The sequence below is a fragment of the Anabrus simplex genome, chromosome 1, assembly GCF_040414725.1.
Source record: "Anabrus simplex isolate iqAnaSimp1 chromosome 1, ASM4041472v1, whole genome shotgun sequence".
NCBI classification, from domain to species: Eukaryota; Metazoa; Arthropoda; class Insecta; order Orthoptera; family Tettigoniidae; genus Anabrus; species Anabrus simplex.
In genome coordinates, this window is record NC_090265.1 from 913,564,868 (window position 1) to 913,582,344 (window position 17,477).

Consider the following 17,477-nt stretch of genomic DNA (forward strand, 5'->3'; position numbering starts at 1 on the left):
CCCATACCGCCCAGTCATTACTTCTGTTGTGAAAGTCATCCAGTATAGTTTGTACAGTGTGCTGGAAGTGCTTACAACTATTAAAGGCAAGCCTGTGGTACATTACAACGGCTACGCTTATTTAGAGGAAAAGAAAATGGGACAATCGTTTCGTGATGCCTGAGGTAACCAAACATAATCGTATTACACACAGGAATGGCTGTGCACTTTTTTCGCCACACCTACAAGGGAAGGGAAGGGAAGGGAAGTCGGTGTAAACGTAGCGCTTTAAATATTACTCATCACTTGGTAAAGATAAAGTTAGATTACATAGAAGATGACTTGACCATCTTGAACCTCGTGATTATCTGCATAGCTACGTTCTTTAAGCCCCATTGGTGTCAGCTAAGAAAATGACCATTCTTCAACTACAGATGTAGTCATCGGACGAGTCGGCCATGCGGTTAGGGCCGCGCAGCTGTGAGCTTGAATCCCGGAGGTAGTGGGTTCGAACCTAACTGTCAGCAGCCCTGAATGTGGTTTTCCGTGGTTTCCCATTTTCACACCAAGCAAATGCTGGGGCTATACCTTAATTAAGGCCACGGCCGCTTCCTTCCCACTCCTAGGCTTTTCCTATCCCATCGTCGCCATAAGACCTATCTGTGTCGGTACGACGTAAAGCCAATTGTAAAAAAAAAAGATGAAGTCAGGTATGTAATTGTAATGCCAATTGGTGGCGAATATGAAAACTATAGCCGGGCTGATTGGCTCAGATGGTTGAGGCGCTGGTTTTCTGATTCCAGCTAGGCAGGTTCGATCCTGGTTCAGTCCCGTGGTATTTCAAGGCGCTCAAATTCGTCAGCCTCGTGTCGGTAGATTTACTGGCATGTAAAAGAACTCCTGCTGGACAACATTACGGCACCTCGGCGGCTCAGAAAACCGTAAAAGTAGTTAGTAGGACGTAAATCAAATAATAACATTCTTCTTCTTCTTCTTCTTATTATTATTATTAAAACGATATACAGGGTGTAATAATAAGATAGGTCAAACTTTCAGGACATATTCCTCGCACCTAGAAGAAGAAAATATTTTATATGGACATGCGCCCAGAAAAGCTTTATTTTTATGTTAGGCAACCCGCCGTTGCGTTAAATCTCGAATGTGCTGATATATCCCTGGAATATTGTGTATGGTCTCGGAGCCTTCTCCAGTAGGGGCACGAAGACTCTCTGCATCTTGTGTCGGGGTTCGATACACAAGAGCTTTCAAATGCCTCCACAAATAAAAGTCTAATTGATTTAGGTCTGGAGAGCGTGGAGGCCAACGAATTGGTCCACCTCAACCTATCCCTCTGTCTCGAAATCCGTTATTTAGAAGCCGATGGACATTAACTCTGAAAAGAGGAGGAGCTCCATCGTGCATGGCTGTGAACCTAAGAATTACATCTTAAGAGTTTCGTGCCGTATGCTGGTCTCCTGTGTGTTCTTCATGATAAATGTATTATGTAGAGTTGTAGAAACTGAATTCTAAATTGGAAATAAAGCTTTTCTGGAGTCATGTCCATGTAACATTTTTTTCTTCTTCTACGTTCGAGGAATGTGCCCTGAAAATTTGGCCGTACCTTATTATCACACCATACATAATATAAATGACGTGGTATATTTAAGTTAACCGGACGAGTTGGCCGTGTGGTTAGGTGGGCGTAACTGTGAGCTTGCATCCGGAAGATAGTGGGTTCTAACCCCACTGATGGCAGCCCTGAAGATAGTTTTCCTTTGTTTCCCATTTTCACACCAGGCAAATGCTGGGGCTGTACCTCAATGAAGGCCACGGCCACTTCCTTCCCACTCCTAGGCCTTTCCTATCCCATCGTTACCATAAGACCTATCTGTGTCGGTGCGACGAAAATCAAACTGTAAAATGGAAAAGAATTACGTTGTTACTCCATTTGAATTTGAGCCAGCGACCTCATCTAAAACGATTCGGCTATGCTTTTACTTGCACCATTTGAATTTCGATGATAATTGTTAGTTACATGATTGGTTCCTATCCTCATTTTAATTGTCCTGATTGCCTTTTTCACGCCCTGTTTTTCATACATCCTGTATAAACATTAAACACTGTCGATATAGGCAACTTCTAATGCGACTGTGTCATGAGGCGTACACGCTGTCTACCAAAACTGTCTTCAATATCGTCAGGAAATTCCACAAAGTGTAATGATTTTAACAGATTTTTATGGGACACTCGTACCAACAAAAATTTCACTGTGTGTTTACTATGAAACAACAAAGAGGGCCATTACATTGTCATATCCTAAATCCCACCTCTATCTCTAGGATTATCGATGGTGAATATAGGGTTAGAACTTCGCAGTCATCCTGTACATCACTCTATCGTCTCATCTCTCTTCTCCTTCTGGGCCATAAAGTGCACGCGAACATTGTATGTGTAGACCTCAATGCCTTTCCTGTGGAGCAGTCTAATATTGAAAATGAACTCACCCCAGGAACCACCGCCTGGACCTGATTGCCATAGTGGGAGTGAATCAGCAACAGGAGAGCTGTAACAAGAACAACAAGAACTTGGTAAGTAACGATAGCAGTTATGATACAGGAACATACAAGGCAGAGTCTGTGGTATAGTTCTATAGCATTTCAAAACTAATATCTGTACCTGACAGCCAAACCAACGTAAGTCACATTTTTAGGTGACACTCCGGAGATAAACAGATATTTTTATCTAATACATGGATATTCACGAAACTATGTGGGAATATCACCTACATAAAAATAGAGATATCACGAACATTTCTTTCCTATGCAATTAATAATTTTCCCAAAATAGTTTTTAATGCTGTTTCAAAACTTTGAATTACATTTTTTCATGAAATTTAATTAACTTGTTAATGTAAATTTGTAATTAGGTAGATAATACTTCTTTTAAAAGCAATACCTATCGATTTTTCTGTACATAATTTATATAAGGAGATATATCGTACTAAAGTTTGTGTAATTTTTCTATTCTAAAATTTTGGACTTAAAAATCCCTACTACTTGAAAAAATTCTGCAATCAAAAATTCCATATACAGGTTTCTTAATATAGCTGTGATACATATACCACACACATTTTGTTACATTTGACAGAATATTATGGGAGAAAAATGGGATTTAAATGTAAAATTACAATTGGCAGGAAAATTCAAGCAAAGTTCTAGTGACATTTTCCTCCTGATCCACTGCCTAAAAGTCACTAGAACTGTGTGTTTTTCCTTACTTTTCTTTCTTGGCAGCTTCTGCACTAATATTACCAACTATGAAAGCTTGTATCTTCTTCTTCTTCTCCTTCTCCAAAGAACGGCGGGCACTTTGTTTCACTCTACGACGATCCCTCTGTTTACTCAGGAGTCCCTTCACTTCGCACATCGGACTCCTTTCTGGGGTTTTGGCAACTTCAGTACTATATTGTCCTTGGTTGACCAATGAAATTGCTTCTAGACACAGCCATTATAATTTTATTCCTAAAAACAAAGAGTTCTTTAGGGCATTTTGACCAGATAACACTGTGGAGATTTTCATTAGCATTTTGTGTCTTCGCACCACTGCTCCTTGCTAAAATGGTTTCTGATGCCAGTCTGCTGTACACAGGCACAATTTTCAACAACACATCCATATCCAGTAGAGTGTGAATTGCTGACTTGTGCAAAACAAAGCGTTATTACAGTGATAAATTGTTTGAATTCATCGGAAAAACTTTGTGATAAGAAAAAAGGAATTTAATTCTTTCAATTTCAGTCATAAAAATTCACCGAAATGACCAAAAAATATCGATGTTTATCTCCGGAATGGCGCCTTAAGAAACTTAGAGCCATATAAACGTAAGTCCACTGACACTTTATTTTTATGGCAATAAAATAATCATTAATCATTTAAGTGTAAATGATATTAATGAATGTGTTCAGTGATGAAAATTACACAGATTATATCAATAACCATGATGAACATTTATTTTCTAAGTCATAATGAAGCAAAAATGCTCTACAACTGATGTTTTTCATCTCTCCTGTAAAATGACTAAAATGTGACTTACGTTGCTTTTAGCTATCAGGAACAGAATGTACATGTATTTAGTTCCTCTCTTCTTTGCTACAAATAATAATAATAATAATAATAATAATAATAATAATAATAATAATAATAATAATAATAATAATAATAATAATAATGTTTGGGTCACGTAGCTGACAGCTTGCATTCGGGACATAGTGGGTTGAAACCTCACTGTCGCCAGATCTGTGCATTCTGTTCCTGAGAGCTAAAGCAACGTAATTAACATTTTAGTCTTTTGACAGGAGAGAGGAGAAACATCATTATTGAAGAACATTTTTGCTTCATTATGACTTAGAAAATAAATATTCATCATTAGTCTTGATATGTTTTGTGTAGTTTTGATCACTGAGCACATTCATTAATATGATTTACACTTAGGCTAAAACAGTTAATTATTTCTTTATTGCCATAAAAAGAAAATGACAGTGAACTTACGTTTATATGGCTCTAAGTTTCATAAAACGAATAAATTGTGACTTATGTTTGTTTACCTCTCATGTACAGATATCTTGAATACTCTTGCGTATGAACGTCTCCAGTTTAGTTTTCTTAATAATATTGGTCGAAAATGTTTATGTAAACTTACGGATGAAATAACATTGTTTTATCATATAATTTGGTAAAGTGCTTTATCTTCACTTCTTTCCACTGTTATAAAATCAGAAGAATTTGCTGGAAATTAATACCTTCAAACACTACGAAGAACCGTGAAAGAAAGAAGGAATGAATGAATGAATTAATTAAAGAAAGAACATGCACACACCTCAATAGCAGTAGGTCTACATCTTAACATCGTGATCATCTCTAGTTTTACGTGGAATTCGACCCACAGAAACTTAAATTATCGTTCAGAAATCCCACATGTATCGAACGAGTTTTAAACCGTAGCCAGTTTAGTGACAAGTCAGTGATTATGCCACTCGACTATCACGCCCCCATGTGATTAGTGCTGTGTTGGGTGCCAACAATCACTGATTCCTTGTTAACCTAGTTTCTACCTTGCAAAATGCAGGACAAAACGAGTTTACATTATCTTCTCATGTTATATGATATGCCAGCTGCGGCCGGTCGGCGGAGAAAGCTTTTTTTTTTCTTTTTTTTCTTTTTCGATTCATGCAGTCGCACATTGTTAGCCCTGATTTATACTTTACAGGCCTATCACAAGTTACGATAGAAGTTATTACAACCTGGATCATTTGACAGACCTGGCCCAACTTGGCAGCTTCGATCCTGGCTCAGTCCGGTGGTATTTGAAGGTGCTCAAATAAGTCATCGTCGTGTCGGTAGATTTACTGGCACGTAAAGGAGTTCCTGCAGGACAAAATTCCGGCACCTCGGCGTCTCCGAAAACCGTCAAAAGTAGTTAGTGGGACGTAAAAACAATAATATTAATTGTTATCTCTGCTTGAGTGAAGACATGGTTGGTACACAAAGTAATTATTTGGGTGACTATTGTTGATTATTAAGCCAAAGAAACAAAGAAAGTAGGAGAATTTTATTCCCAGATTAATCGCCAGCTGGTCTGGTTTGCTCTGATGTTTCTTGACAGCAGTTATGTTTTAGTAATTTGTTACAGGCACGAAGGAACTCACAGCTGTAACAGTAACGGATCCTGCTGGCCGTGGCGCTACCCCAAGCGGACGAAGTTGACGAACATGAGGAATGTTAGAAAGGAGCTGACGTGAGTGGACCTTGCGTTGTGTGGACTGCAGCTCAGTTACCTGGTTTGATTACATCACCCAGGAGTGTTCTCTGGTCAGCAGCATACATCCGGGCTGCACTTTCTCCTACTCTGGCCTGGTCTATGGCATGTTTCATAGCTATTTTGTTCTGACCGTTTGGTGCTACTATTTTAATCTAATTAAGCTTCAGGCTATCCAGCGTGTAGTTGTGAGCTTACATTCGGGGGATAGTGCTTTCGAATTCCATCATCGTCACTCCATAAAATAAGCTGCCTCTGTGGATCCGTGGTAGAGTGTCAGCCTCCGAATCCCAAGATAGCGGGTAGAGGTAGTCGGATTTTTGAAGGGCGGAAAAAAGTCCATTCGACACTCCATGTCGTACGATGTCGGCATGTAAAAGATCTCTGGTGATACATTTGGTATTTACCCGACAAAATTAATTAAATCTCAGCCATAGACGCCCAAGAGAGATCCGGTTTACTCTGTCTGCCATCTATCGGACCTAGAGTAAAACGGAACGTCGAAATTGACGAGCAGACAGCCACTGATTCCTGCCTTTTCCCATCGTTGAGTCGATGTGGTAATGCGACATTAAACCACTAGCAACAAGCAAACAAATTAATTAATTAATTAATTAATCATCTATTTGATTCAAAACCTAAAACCATGATGCCTTGGTTTAAAAACACCAAAGAAGACCTTCAAGTGCTACAGATCAAACCGTAAGACGCCTTTGACAGTGGTCTGTTCTGAAAAACATATAGTGACGCACGTGCTAAACCAAGACGAACAACCAAAAAGAAGACTCGGTGTCCCTTGGACAGAGGAACGCAAGCAGGCCCAGTCATAAAGAATAAGGGAATTTTGGGCTCAAAAGAAAGTAATGTTCACTGCCAAATGTAACAAGACTTTACGTGGTCCCCGTTGGCCCCAGAGAATAAATAAATAAATAAATAAATAAATAAATAAATAAATAAATAAATACGTAAATAAGTACATAAATAGACCAACTTAAGTTACCAAACGGGCTCACCCTAGACGCCAAGAAGACATTACACTTTAGAACAATGAAAACACTTCTTTCCAGGCTTTTTCCTATTTATCTGGGGTCATATAAGTGAGAATTAACCCAAGTTTTACTGCGGTATGCTCTTCCCAGCGCAAGTCCTTTGTGGAGGGATGTATTCACCATTGCGTGTTTTTGTGGTGTTTTGAAGTGTGATATGTTGTGTGTAAATGAAGAAGTATATCAAGATGGTCACCTACAGAAATTAACCAAACATGGTTAAAATCCCCTATCCGAGCGAGAATCGAAACCGTTCCCTTTGAACCGAAGGCCACAACGTAGATTATTCAGTCAAGAAACCGGACAAAAACAGCGAAAGCGCTATGTAAAAAAATACTTGATATTTATGTTTTAAAAAAATAATTTTGAAAATAGATCATAGGCCTATTTTATCAGTGAGCTTAGACTCAATAAGTCCAATTTTAAACAAACTGAATTTTACTTCTCTGATGTTTTCGAATTTTGAAGCTTCAGAAAACATGTATTCTAGTTTTATATTCTCGGGTCCGAATTCTGTAAACTTTTAAACCCTCCAACATTATCATGAACTGTTCGGTGCATGGATATTGGTGGATATTTAGACCAAGACATTCCATTTTTTACTTGTATTATTTTCATCAATAGAATTCTGAAAGATCGTATGGTTACTTCTTCATTTTCACTCTCACTCTGTATCACACCAATCACTCACTCACACTACATGCTCATCATTACGCAGGCCAAATATTCTTCTTTTTCACATTTTTGATAATATTAGAAGCAGTAGTCATGTAGAATACGGATCGAATTCAATAATCTATTGAACTAAAAGTGAAGGCAAATTCCCACCAAAGGTGGACAACCAATTTGAATGGCTGGAAAAGTTTACACCACCACCACCACCACCACCACCACCACCACCACCACCAGAACAACAACAAGAACAGTTACACATTTCAACGATGGTGTTTAGAGTGTTAGCTGAAAATCAGCCACTGTATATTTCTTCTAAATTTACCTTTTTTTATCATCATTTCACAACATAAATACACGTTCCAGATCCTCTCTTTCTATTCCATTGCACCGCACAAATAGAATTAATAGATCGTTTGTGGTGACCGGCGCCAGATTATGGAATTCCCTGCCAGCTCAGCTCAGAGAAACTAGCTCTTTACAAAGATTTAAGGTCACCTGCCGAGACTACCTGCTGGGGACAGCTGACTGAATGGTTAAAGTATGAATGTGTGCGTGCCTGAGGATTAGTCATTATTACAAGTTTTTAATATTAATTAGTTTTAGTATTAACTTAGTTAGTGATTTATTTAAATTTATTCTCAATTCCATTAATTTTGTAGTTTTAACTTTTTTAAGTAACTCAGTATTTTATTTAAGATTTTGATTAGTATGTGGGTAAGTGGAGGAGAGGACCTCGAGCCCTAACTTCGCCACTGTAAAAAGCATAAATAAATAAATAAATAAATAAATAAATAAATAAATAAATAAATAAATAAATAAATAAATAAATAAATAAATACATAAATAAATAAATAAATAAATAAAAACAACAACGGGCAAAAGATCCTGACAAAAGGTTTGTACAACAACCGGACATTTAGGCAGTAATAGGTAAGGGTACAATCTTACTGAAGGTAGTAACAAGTATTGATGGGCTAATCGAGTACTTTTAATAATCGAGTAAATAATCGAATAAAATAATCGAACGAGTTTCAAATATCATTCAGTTCAATAACCGAATAACTTTCATCCCATTAATTAAAAATAATGGATTAGATAATTGATTGGTAAAATTTACTGTTCGATTGCCTCGTGATTCGAATTGAGTCTCGGATGAATAATCGAAAAATAATCGAATAGAAAAAATATTCACTATTTCGAATATTAGAATAAAATGAAATAATCGAATAAACGGATTATTTTGTATTCGATTATTCCGTCACTAGTAACAAGTATGTATATCCTAATCGCACAACAGTCATGCTATGAGATTTGCATAAACTTTGCGAGTATAATCTATTAGAAACCCTTAGCCTTTTGCACTCCTATGTCGAGTGCGGTTCGACATTAAAATATTAGACTTGCGCTCCGATGTCGAGCTCCACTCAACATGACAATATCTCGTACTTTCAGCTCTCGTATGACGACTGTGCCGTGTTCTGGTATTGTAGAGCTATCTAAAGGTCTCTGAGAGAACAAGTTTTCCTATTTACAATAGTTCGCGGGAATTGTGGTAACGTTTTTAAGCTCTGTTATACTCTAATGTTTATGCAAGTTCACATATATTGTTGTTTGAATGTAAACACGGCTTCTGCTTCATCTTCACTCACGGAACTGGATATTTTAGAACAGTTAGTGGACAGTGATAATGACGATGATGAACCAACAACTGACTTGGATGATTTATTAGTGAATAATGTAAGTGAAAGTGAACTAGGTGATAGTGGCGATCCTGATTTACCTGCATTCTTATTCATTGAAACAATTTGTGGATACAAAGCATCAGGTAGGAACAATCCCTCAAACACCTTACGGATTTTTCAATTTATATTCAGTGATGAGTTATTCTATCAAATTGCCGACGAGACCAACAGATATGCTAAAGGTGGTGGAAAGGAAACAGTTTACTCCTGCAAAACATGTTCGTGAAAACCCGGTCTCCACATAGAAAACTGTTTTGAAAAGTACCACACAGTGAAAACCTACAAGGAATAATGTATTTTGTGTGCCTAATTGTAAATATATTAATGTAACACACTTATATTTTGTGTTAGATTCTTTGGAATTGTTCACATCCTACAGCTGTTCATAGTGCAGAAATTAGGAGTGGAGCAGGAAGCATACGCTAAGGGTAATGGAGTTCAAAAGGCTAGAATTCATGTTGCTGTCGCTACATTACGAAAGAGGGGCCTAGACAACACTTCCTACTAATCAAACTACTCGTAATTTCCATTGAAACCAATTGTCGCCTAATAATCCGAGGTTTAATGACCATAATTTGATCATAATAAAAAGAGAAACATTCTGAGCTTTCCAAGAATGAAGGTACCGACAAAGATAAGGAAAGGACGTGATGTGTATGCAAATGAGAGACGCCCTAGGCCTCGTAAACCTAATATCGTCCGTGTCTAAGGAGTTGACTGTGGGACGTTTATAAGCAAAAATCAAAACAAGGAGCCTAGTTCGAGTAAGATGAAGCACCACTTCTATTGAGAGCTCCGTGGAAATTCACACTTGTTATTCTCTCTTGCGTGTACGTTTACTTTAATGTAGACAAAGCACGGGTCCCCATACTACGAAAAAACATAAAATTAAGCACTTTTCTCAATTGTGCCGAAAGTTGAAGGGATAAAGGGATAAAGGTCAAATTGTGAGTCTTGGATAGCTCTACCAAACTTAAGAAAAACAAATTTCGAAAATTACTTCCGGCCTAAATGTTTTTTCTGGAAAAACGGCCTAAAATAACTTGTTTCTCTAGTCGTTGTCTTTTTATTCAAATCCTAGCCAAATTAACTTATTTACGTAGTAGTAATAAGGGCTTAAGTGAAACTCTGTGTTGACTCACATTAGCGCCTGTAGTGGCACTTAAATAAAACAATGCATTGACTCAGATTAGCGCTCGTAGTGGCACTTAATTAAAACAATGCACTGACCCACATTAGCGCTCGTAGTGGCACTTAAATAAAACAGTGCATTGACTCACATTAGCGCTCGTAGTGGCACTTAAGTGAAACTCTGCATTGACTCACATTAGCCCTAGTAGTGGTAGAAAAAGGCAAACTAATCTAATAGACCGGATAACGATGATTAAGAAAAGGATTATAATGTTTAGGAATAAATAAAGAATATACTCTTACACTTCATTATATTTTATGTACCTAAAATTCGTAACGCATATCCCTAGGATGTTTTCAGCCTTGAGTTGCTTGCCTGAAGGACTACAACTGTGGATTTTTTCCTCTTCTAATTGGTGTAATGTCTTACGAAAAACAGATACTAGTTTTCGGCGAGACTGGAGTGGGAAAGTAGAGACTACGGCCATAATTAATTTAGGTACAGCCTTTTTTTCGTTGTAGGAATGGGAAACGAAGAATACCATATTCAGCAATGGAATTCGAACACACCGTCTGCCGAATGCAAGCTTACAGCAACACACAACCGCTTACTGCGTAGCTAAATCGCTCGGTGGCGTTGGTGTGGTGCCTCAAAAATTTCATTGCAGTGATTCGCTTGTTTCAAAAATCCTGAAGGCACCGTGCTGCCCCCCCCCCCCCCCCAGATTCTCCATGGATATGGTGTTACATACGGGTGTGACTAGTCAGTAACATCGTTACTAGCTACTTGTCAAGGTGAACGAGTTTCGATTCCTTTTGCAAGCATGTGAGATTTTCCGAGCGGTAAGTTCATGTGGTTTGTTTTCCACGTAAGGTCACGGTCACATGACGAGTAATCAATAGATTTAAAGTTAAAGTAAAACATATTTTATCATAAACTTGAAGCTTTCGTAGTCTGTTTAATTACAGTACCCAGTACTCTAGTCCGACCGGTACGGACCGATATCCCGTACCGGCATAAATAAAACACATAGTTAGCATCCTTCACCTGAAGTTATTTGTTGGAAATTTGAAGCCTTCATAATCAAGCTTAAGTTAAAATGACTACTATTTTGATTTTTAAAATTAGTTGAAATATTTTTCCATTGTTTGCTTTTCTTGAAAAATAAGGACAACTGCCTCAAGAGTTGCTGTGATTTGATCAACTTATTTCAAAATTTCGTGACTTGCCATCGAAATGGCTATTTCACACTAAACTTATGGTGTGGAGCCGCAATAATTTTACTGTAATGATTCGCGTGTTTCAAATATCTCGAAGGCGCCGTGCTGATAGTTTTCTAGAGAAGAAATGGGTTTATCACTGCTACCAGCAATCGTTTATGACTAAATCTAAACCTTCTAAATAATTATTTAGCCGCATTATTTCTCTAGCCTTGAATTATTGCGAGTCATATTCAAAAGTACATTTAGCTACTAAAGTAAGAGATTTCATCAGAGTTTGTAAATAATTAGATATTTTAAGTTGCGAGGATGAGATTTTTAGTTTTTTTTTTTTACAATTTTGCTTTACGTCTTATGGGATAAAAAGGGCTAGGAGTGAGAACGAAACCACTATGGACTTAATTAAGGTACAGTTAAGCTTAAGTTAACATGACTACTATTTTGATTTTAAAAATTAGTTGAAATATTTTTCCATTGTTTGCTTTTCTTGAAAAATAAGGACAACTGCCTCAAGAGTTGCTGTGATTTGATCAACTTATTTCAAAATTTCGTGACTTGCCATCGAAATAGCAACTTTTTCCTTGCCTGGTGTGAAAATGGGAAACCACTGAAAACCATCTTCAGGGCTGGCGAGAGTCGGGTTCTAACCCACTGCCTCTCGAATAAAAGCTTACAGCTAAGTGACCCAAACCATGCAGCCACTCGCTCGGTGATTATTTGGGAAGTTGGCATGAGTATAACAAGTGTAATAAACAAATTCAAACCTCATGGTGCTAGAGCCCTGATGGGCTACCAAGCTCAGCCCGAAGGCATGCAGGTTACGAGGTAACGTGTGGTCAGCTCGGCGAATCCTCTCGGTTGTTATTCTTGGTTCTCTAGACCGAGGCCGCTTATCTCATCATCAGATAGCTCCTATTATAATCGCGTGTAATAAACGCCACAAAAGAAGCGCTGTGTCAGTCCATATGGAGTCTCCTTTGACATAATGCTAAGTGATTGTAACAACACCGCAAAAATGCACAGCACTCTCAGTAAAATTACGTTGTTCCTCCAGTTGGACCGTCTCATCTTTCTATGAACATTAAGTAGGAAGTTGCTGATGCTTCTAATTCACTGCACTGTTATTTATCAAGGTGAATAATGTATCCCTACTACTCCATCCTAAGTAATCAGTCTTCTCAGGAATCTAAAAGCAAGTTTAATAGGCGCACGTAACAACATTTATCTGTTTTCCGATAGGAAAATAGAGAGCTTCGTCTGTTGAGTATCACTCGTGGGTACCAAACCAGTACTATTCGGTAGAGTATCACTGCTACTGGTGCTCGGTTGAAGATCGTTTGTGTACACTGGCAGATTTAACTCAAGTTCTTCTGATGCGTTAATTTCCAGGTTTGATTTCCACGGCCTCCACATTATTGCATGAAGATAATTGAAAAACAATACACTTCACAGATATTAATTAATGAAGTAAATATTACAGGACTTTCAAACAGCGAACAAAGCACGTGCGTATTGTCTGAGCTCAAAAACAGAGACTGACGTATATTTAAGAAGAGGTGCATTCGTAACAGAGCTGTAAGGATTTCTATTTGTGAATGAGAACTTCGGTTTTAAAGCCCACCGTCGTAAATCACCCCCTACTGGGCAAACAAGTAGCCCAGAGATCAAACGTTTGCCGAACTGTTTGAATGCCGGCGGGTATGCGTTGCCCGTCTCAGCCGGTACTTCGGACGCATTAGAGTTGGTTCGTTCATGAACTAACTAGTTCATTTGAACGACTCGTTTATTTGAACTGGTACGAGTTCGTTCGAATATTTTGAAGGGGTCGTTCACGCGAGCATACAGCCCTAAGCAAGCACCATCTATTGTAAACTGTACGTACTGGCTCGCGCCGTTAGTGCTGTTGCTAAGAAAGCTCGTAATAAACTACCTCGTTCATTTGAACGACGTCGTTCATTGAACGAAGTACCGCGAGAGCTGTTTCCATGAAGACAGCACAAATGAACTACCTCGTTCATTTGAACGACAAAATAAGCTCGCACGCGAATGGCCAACGGTGTGCCGTGTTAATGGTCACCTGACAGCACATTTCCTCCCACACTTCTCAACTGGGGGAGAAGTAGTTATACACAATTAGAAAGCTTATCTGTCTCTCCGTCTCTCGTAGATACCATTTCTCCACTTAGGCAGGCTGGCGACGGCGCTGTGCATTTGGGTAGCTGTTTTCTGTCCGTGCTAGGCGCTCCGAAAGACGACGATCAAATTCCAAGTTCACAGAATGTCGTACTTCTCTGCTAGCTATGTAACTGAGCGCATGTTGGTTCGATTCCGGTTCTATGCATGATATGGTTCACGATACACACGATGGGGTGATAACGTCGCTGGTTTACCTCTTAAAACAATATCCCACATAATATTAAGCAACAATACCGTTACTAGGATTTCTATTAAGAAAAAAGGTGTTATCACATGATAACAGACACGAGACTACAGCATTATATTCAGTACGCATAGGTTATCTTAAGATGAGTGTATCGGCGTAGAAGAACAAGCAACTAAAATAACAAAATTAGTTAAATTGTTCATTCCACATAGAAAATGCTTATAAATGTCAAGATGCCCAAATACGACAGCCTCTTGTCAGAAGAGGCAAAATAAATCCTGCGGGATGGAATTTCGGTACCTCAACGTCTTTGTAAATCGTAACAGTAAATGGGGGACCGTTAAACAGTTCAGATAATACTGTTCAGAAATAATAGCTGCTCAAGCCGTTTTCCTGTGAAACGATTCCTGTTCTCGGTCACTATCTGTCCTGTTCCATGTGTAATGATGTCTAATGAGATGTATATAGTAGTGGTTAAAATTAGGCGGTGATGGACAGAAAACTATAGAAATATTGAGAGAATTAAATTTTACACACCAATAGAGCATATCAAAAGTTAACAGGCTTCTGATAAATTCATCTGCATACATCCTACCGACAGGGGACAGGGCCTGACACATCCCACTCTGATGAGTGTAGTGTCAGGCCTTAGGAGAATCGCTTGTTTTATAGAGAAAGCACCTGAAAAAACTTACATCTAACAATGTAATATTAGTTAGCTATTCAGAAACATTCCTTATTAACAGGACGTTTCCACAGGGTTCGTCTTCCCGAGCTTTTTAACAGCTAAAAAGGACCATAATTATCATCTTAGAGAAATGTTTTTCCGTGGATAAAACGATAAATAGCTTCTTCTCTCGCAAACAGCTTTCGAAGACAGCACAAATGAACAATCTCGTTCATCTGAACGACAAAACAAGCTCGCACGCGAATGGCCAATGGCGTGCCGTGTTAATGGTCACACGACAGCACATCTCCTCTCACACTTCTCAACTGGGGGAGAAGGAGTTACACAAAATTAGAAAGCTTATCTGTCTCTCCGTCTCTCGTAGATACCATTTCTTCACTTAGGCAGACTGGCGGCGGCGCTGTGCATTGAGTCGCTGTGTTCTGTTCGTGCTCATAATAAACTAACCCGTTCATTTGAACGAAGTGCCGCGAGAGCTGTTTCTATGACATCACCTCATTAACTAACTCGTTCATTCGAACTAGTTCATTTGAACGAATCAAGGCGATGAACGGTATCGAATGAACTAGTTCAAGTAAATGAACTAACTGGACCCATCCCTAGGACGCATCGTCAGAGGAACAGGCGTGTGGTGGAGGGAGAGGTTAATGGCAAGAGAACCCGCGGTAGACACCCAATCAGACGGGTGGACCAGCTGCAGTCCCTGGTGGGGAAATATTTCTACTAGGCTAACTTTATAGCGACAGACCGCCAGACTCGGATAAAGCAAATCAGGACAGTAAATCCACGACGCCAACATGCCCTGTCAAGTGTAAAGGATTAACGAGTAGGCCTTTCCGACACATACTAAATTGCAACGTTTATTTCACATCTAACATTATTATCTAGGTTCTGTATTAATTTTCAAATTAAGGAAGTATTTTAATTTGTCCATATCATGAAACACCAATTCAACGTAGATCAATTAAAGTAAATCTCTGATTCGAGGGAAAATCCCAGAAAATTTAGGGTCCCATTAATTAATAAATTAAAGTGTGAAGTAATGTAATCCCTGACAATTCGATTGACTACAATAGCACTGAATACGAACAACTGGTGAGAGGTTACAGCACGAGAAAACACTCCATGAAATGAAACATACGGCTACTGGATCGATATCATGATCCAGCAGTGAAACTAAACTGATTGGGAAATACAGTACTCAGCTGTTTTACGCCTGTCACAGATGGGTTATTTTTTGTAATTTCACCAATACTGTCATCTAGCGGAGATGAGTGTCAACAGAAGAGAAGCAACACACATCAAATAACAATAGTCACTGTTACGTTATAGCTGATCAGTTTTTGAGGCTTAATACATTGTAGACCATCAAATTTACTTTTCTTTCGGCTCGGTTGTATCAGGGGGTTGGAGACCTAAGCTTTCAACTCGAAACCCCGCGTTTATGATTCTTCGCCCCCCCCCCCTCATTTTTCGAGGGATCATTACTTTATTTTCTTCCCGGCTTCGGACAGTGGGGTTCCAATCCACTATATCTCGTATACAAGCTCAATGCTGCGTGACCTAAACCGCATAGCCAACTCGTTCCGTCCATTTTTCTTTTCTCATTGCCTTCCATCCTCATATAGTTACTTTTTTCTTAATCCGTTTACCCTCCAGGGTTGATTTTTCCCTTGGACTCAGCGAGGGATCCCACCTCGGTTGGCGGATATTTGCGGTCACCTGACATTTACGGTCACTGAGAAAAACTTGTTCCCCCTCACAGAAATTCCCCAGAAGTTATAGAAGATTTGCAATCACTGCAGCAGGGTGTGGGCCTTATTAGCTTAATCTCAGGATATCCCCGTTAACCTGCCTGGGCTCCTGCTCGCTCGTTCTAGATCAACATTCTGGCTAAAGTGTGATGGGAATCAGCATTTCAAAACATATACTGTAATTTACTGTCGACAAAATTATTATCTGTACTCGAGTTTGGAGGTTGTTCATTAAATAACCAATAGTCCTACAAAAAATCCAATGACTTCATCATTTTCCTCGCTTCATTTTAATTTTAATTTTACGTTAGGTTTTGACTTTGTAATTATTCCTATATCTTTTATCGCAGGTGGAACGCAAGAAGTACCCGTTTTTAAACGTGTTTCAACCAAGCGTCAATGTTAAGACATGGTTACTAAAAAACCCGTCATCTGAGCCCACTTGCCGCAAATGTCCGTGATTTTGTGGTGACCGCGAATAACCGTGAGCACAAATGTCCGGACACCCCCATATCTACCGCCTCAAGGGGAGAGTCCTGGAGCGTGAGACACTGGGTCGAAGGGTTACAGCTGGGAAGGAGGACCAGTACCTCGCCCACGCGACCTCACCTGCTATGCTGATTAGGGGCCTTAAAGGGGATAGGACGATTGGAAGGGGTAGTAAAAGAAGAGGGAAGGAAGCGGCCGTGGCCTTAAGTTAGACATATGCCTGGAGGAGAAGTGGGGAAACCACGAAAAACCACTTTGAAGATCGCTGAGTTGGGATTCGAACTCCACTCTACTCGGCTGACCATCCGAGGCTGAGTGGACCCCACTCCAGCCCTCGTACCACAGTTCAAATTTCGTGGCAGAGCCGGGAATCGAAACCGGCCTCCGGGGGATGCATCTAATCACACTAACCACTACACCACAGAGGCGGACTGCATCTAATTCATTCTTAATTATTTACTTCTTTCGTGCTCCAGTTTCTTAATATAGCATGTACAATTTTGGAATTAGCGTTTTCAATATTAGAATATTAATTTCAAGTTGAAATGAATTCCATC

The 17,477-nt window shown here is 39.2% G+C and overlaps 1 protein-coding gene across 1 annotated transcript in view; it reads right to left on the minus strand.

Moving 5' to 3' along the window:
• LOC136857494 (uncharacterized) overlaps positions 1-17,477 on the minus strand; it is a 218,715-nt gene that overhangs the window by 54,491 nt on the left and 146,747 nt on the right. Inside the window, exon 2 of the mRNA XM_067136195.2 lies at positions 2,484-2,542. Within this exon, the coding sequence (XP_066992296.2) occupies positions 2,484-2,542 (59 nt within the window). The remainder of the gene's footprint in view (positions 1-2,483; positions 2,543-17,477) is intronic.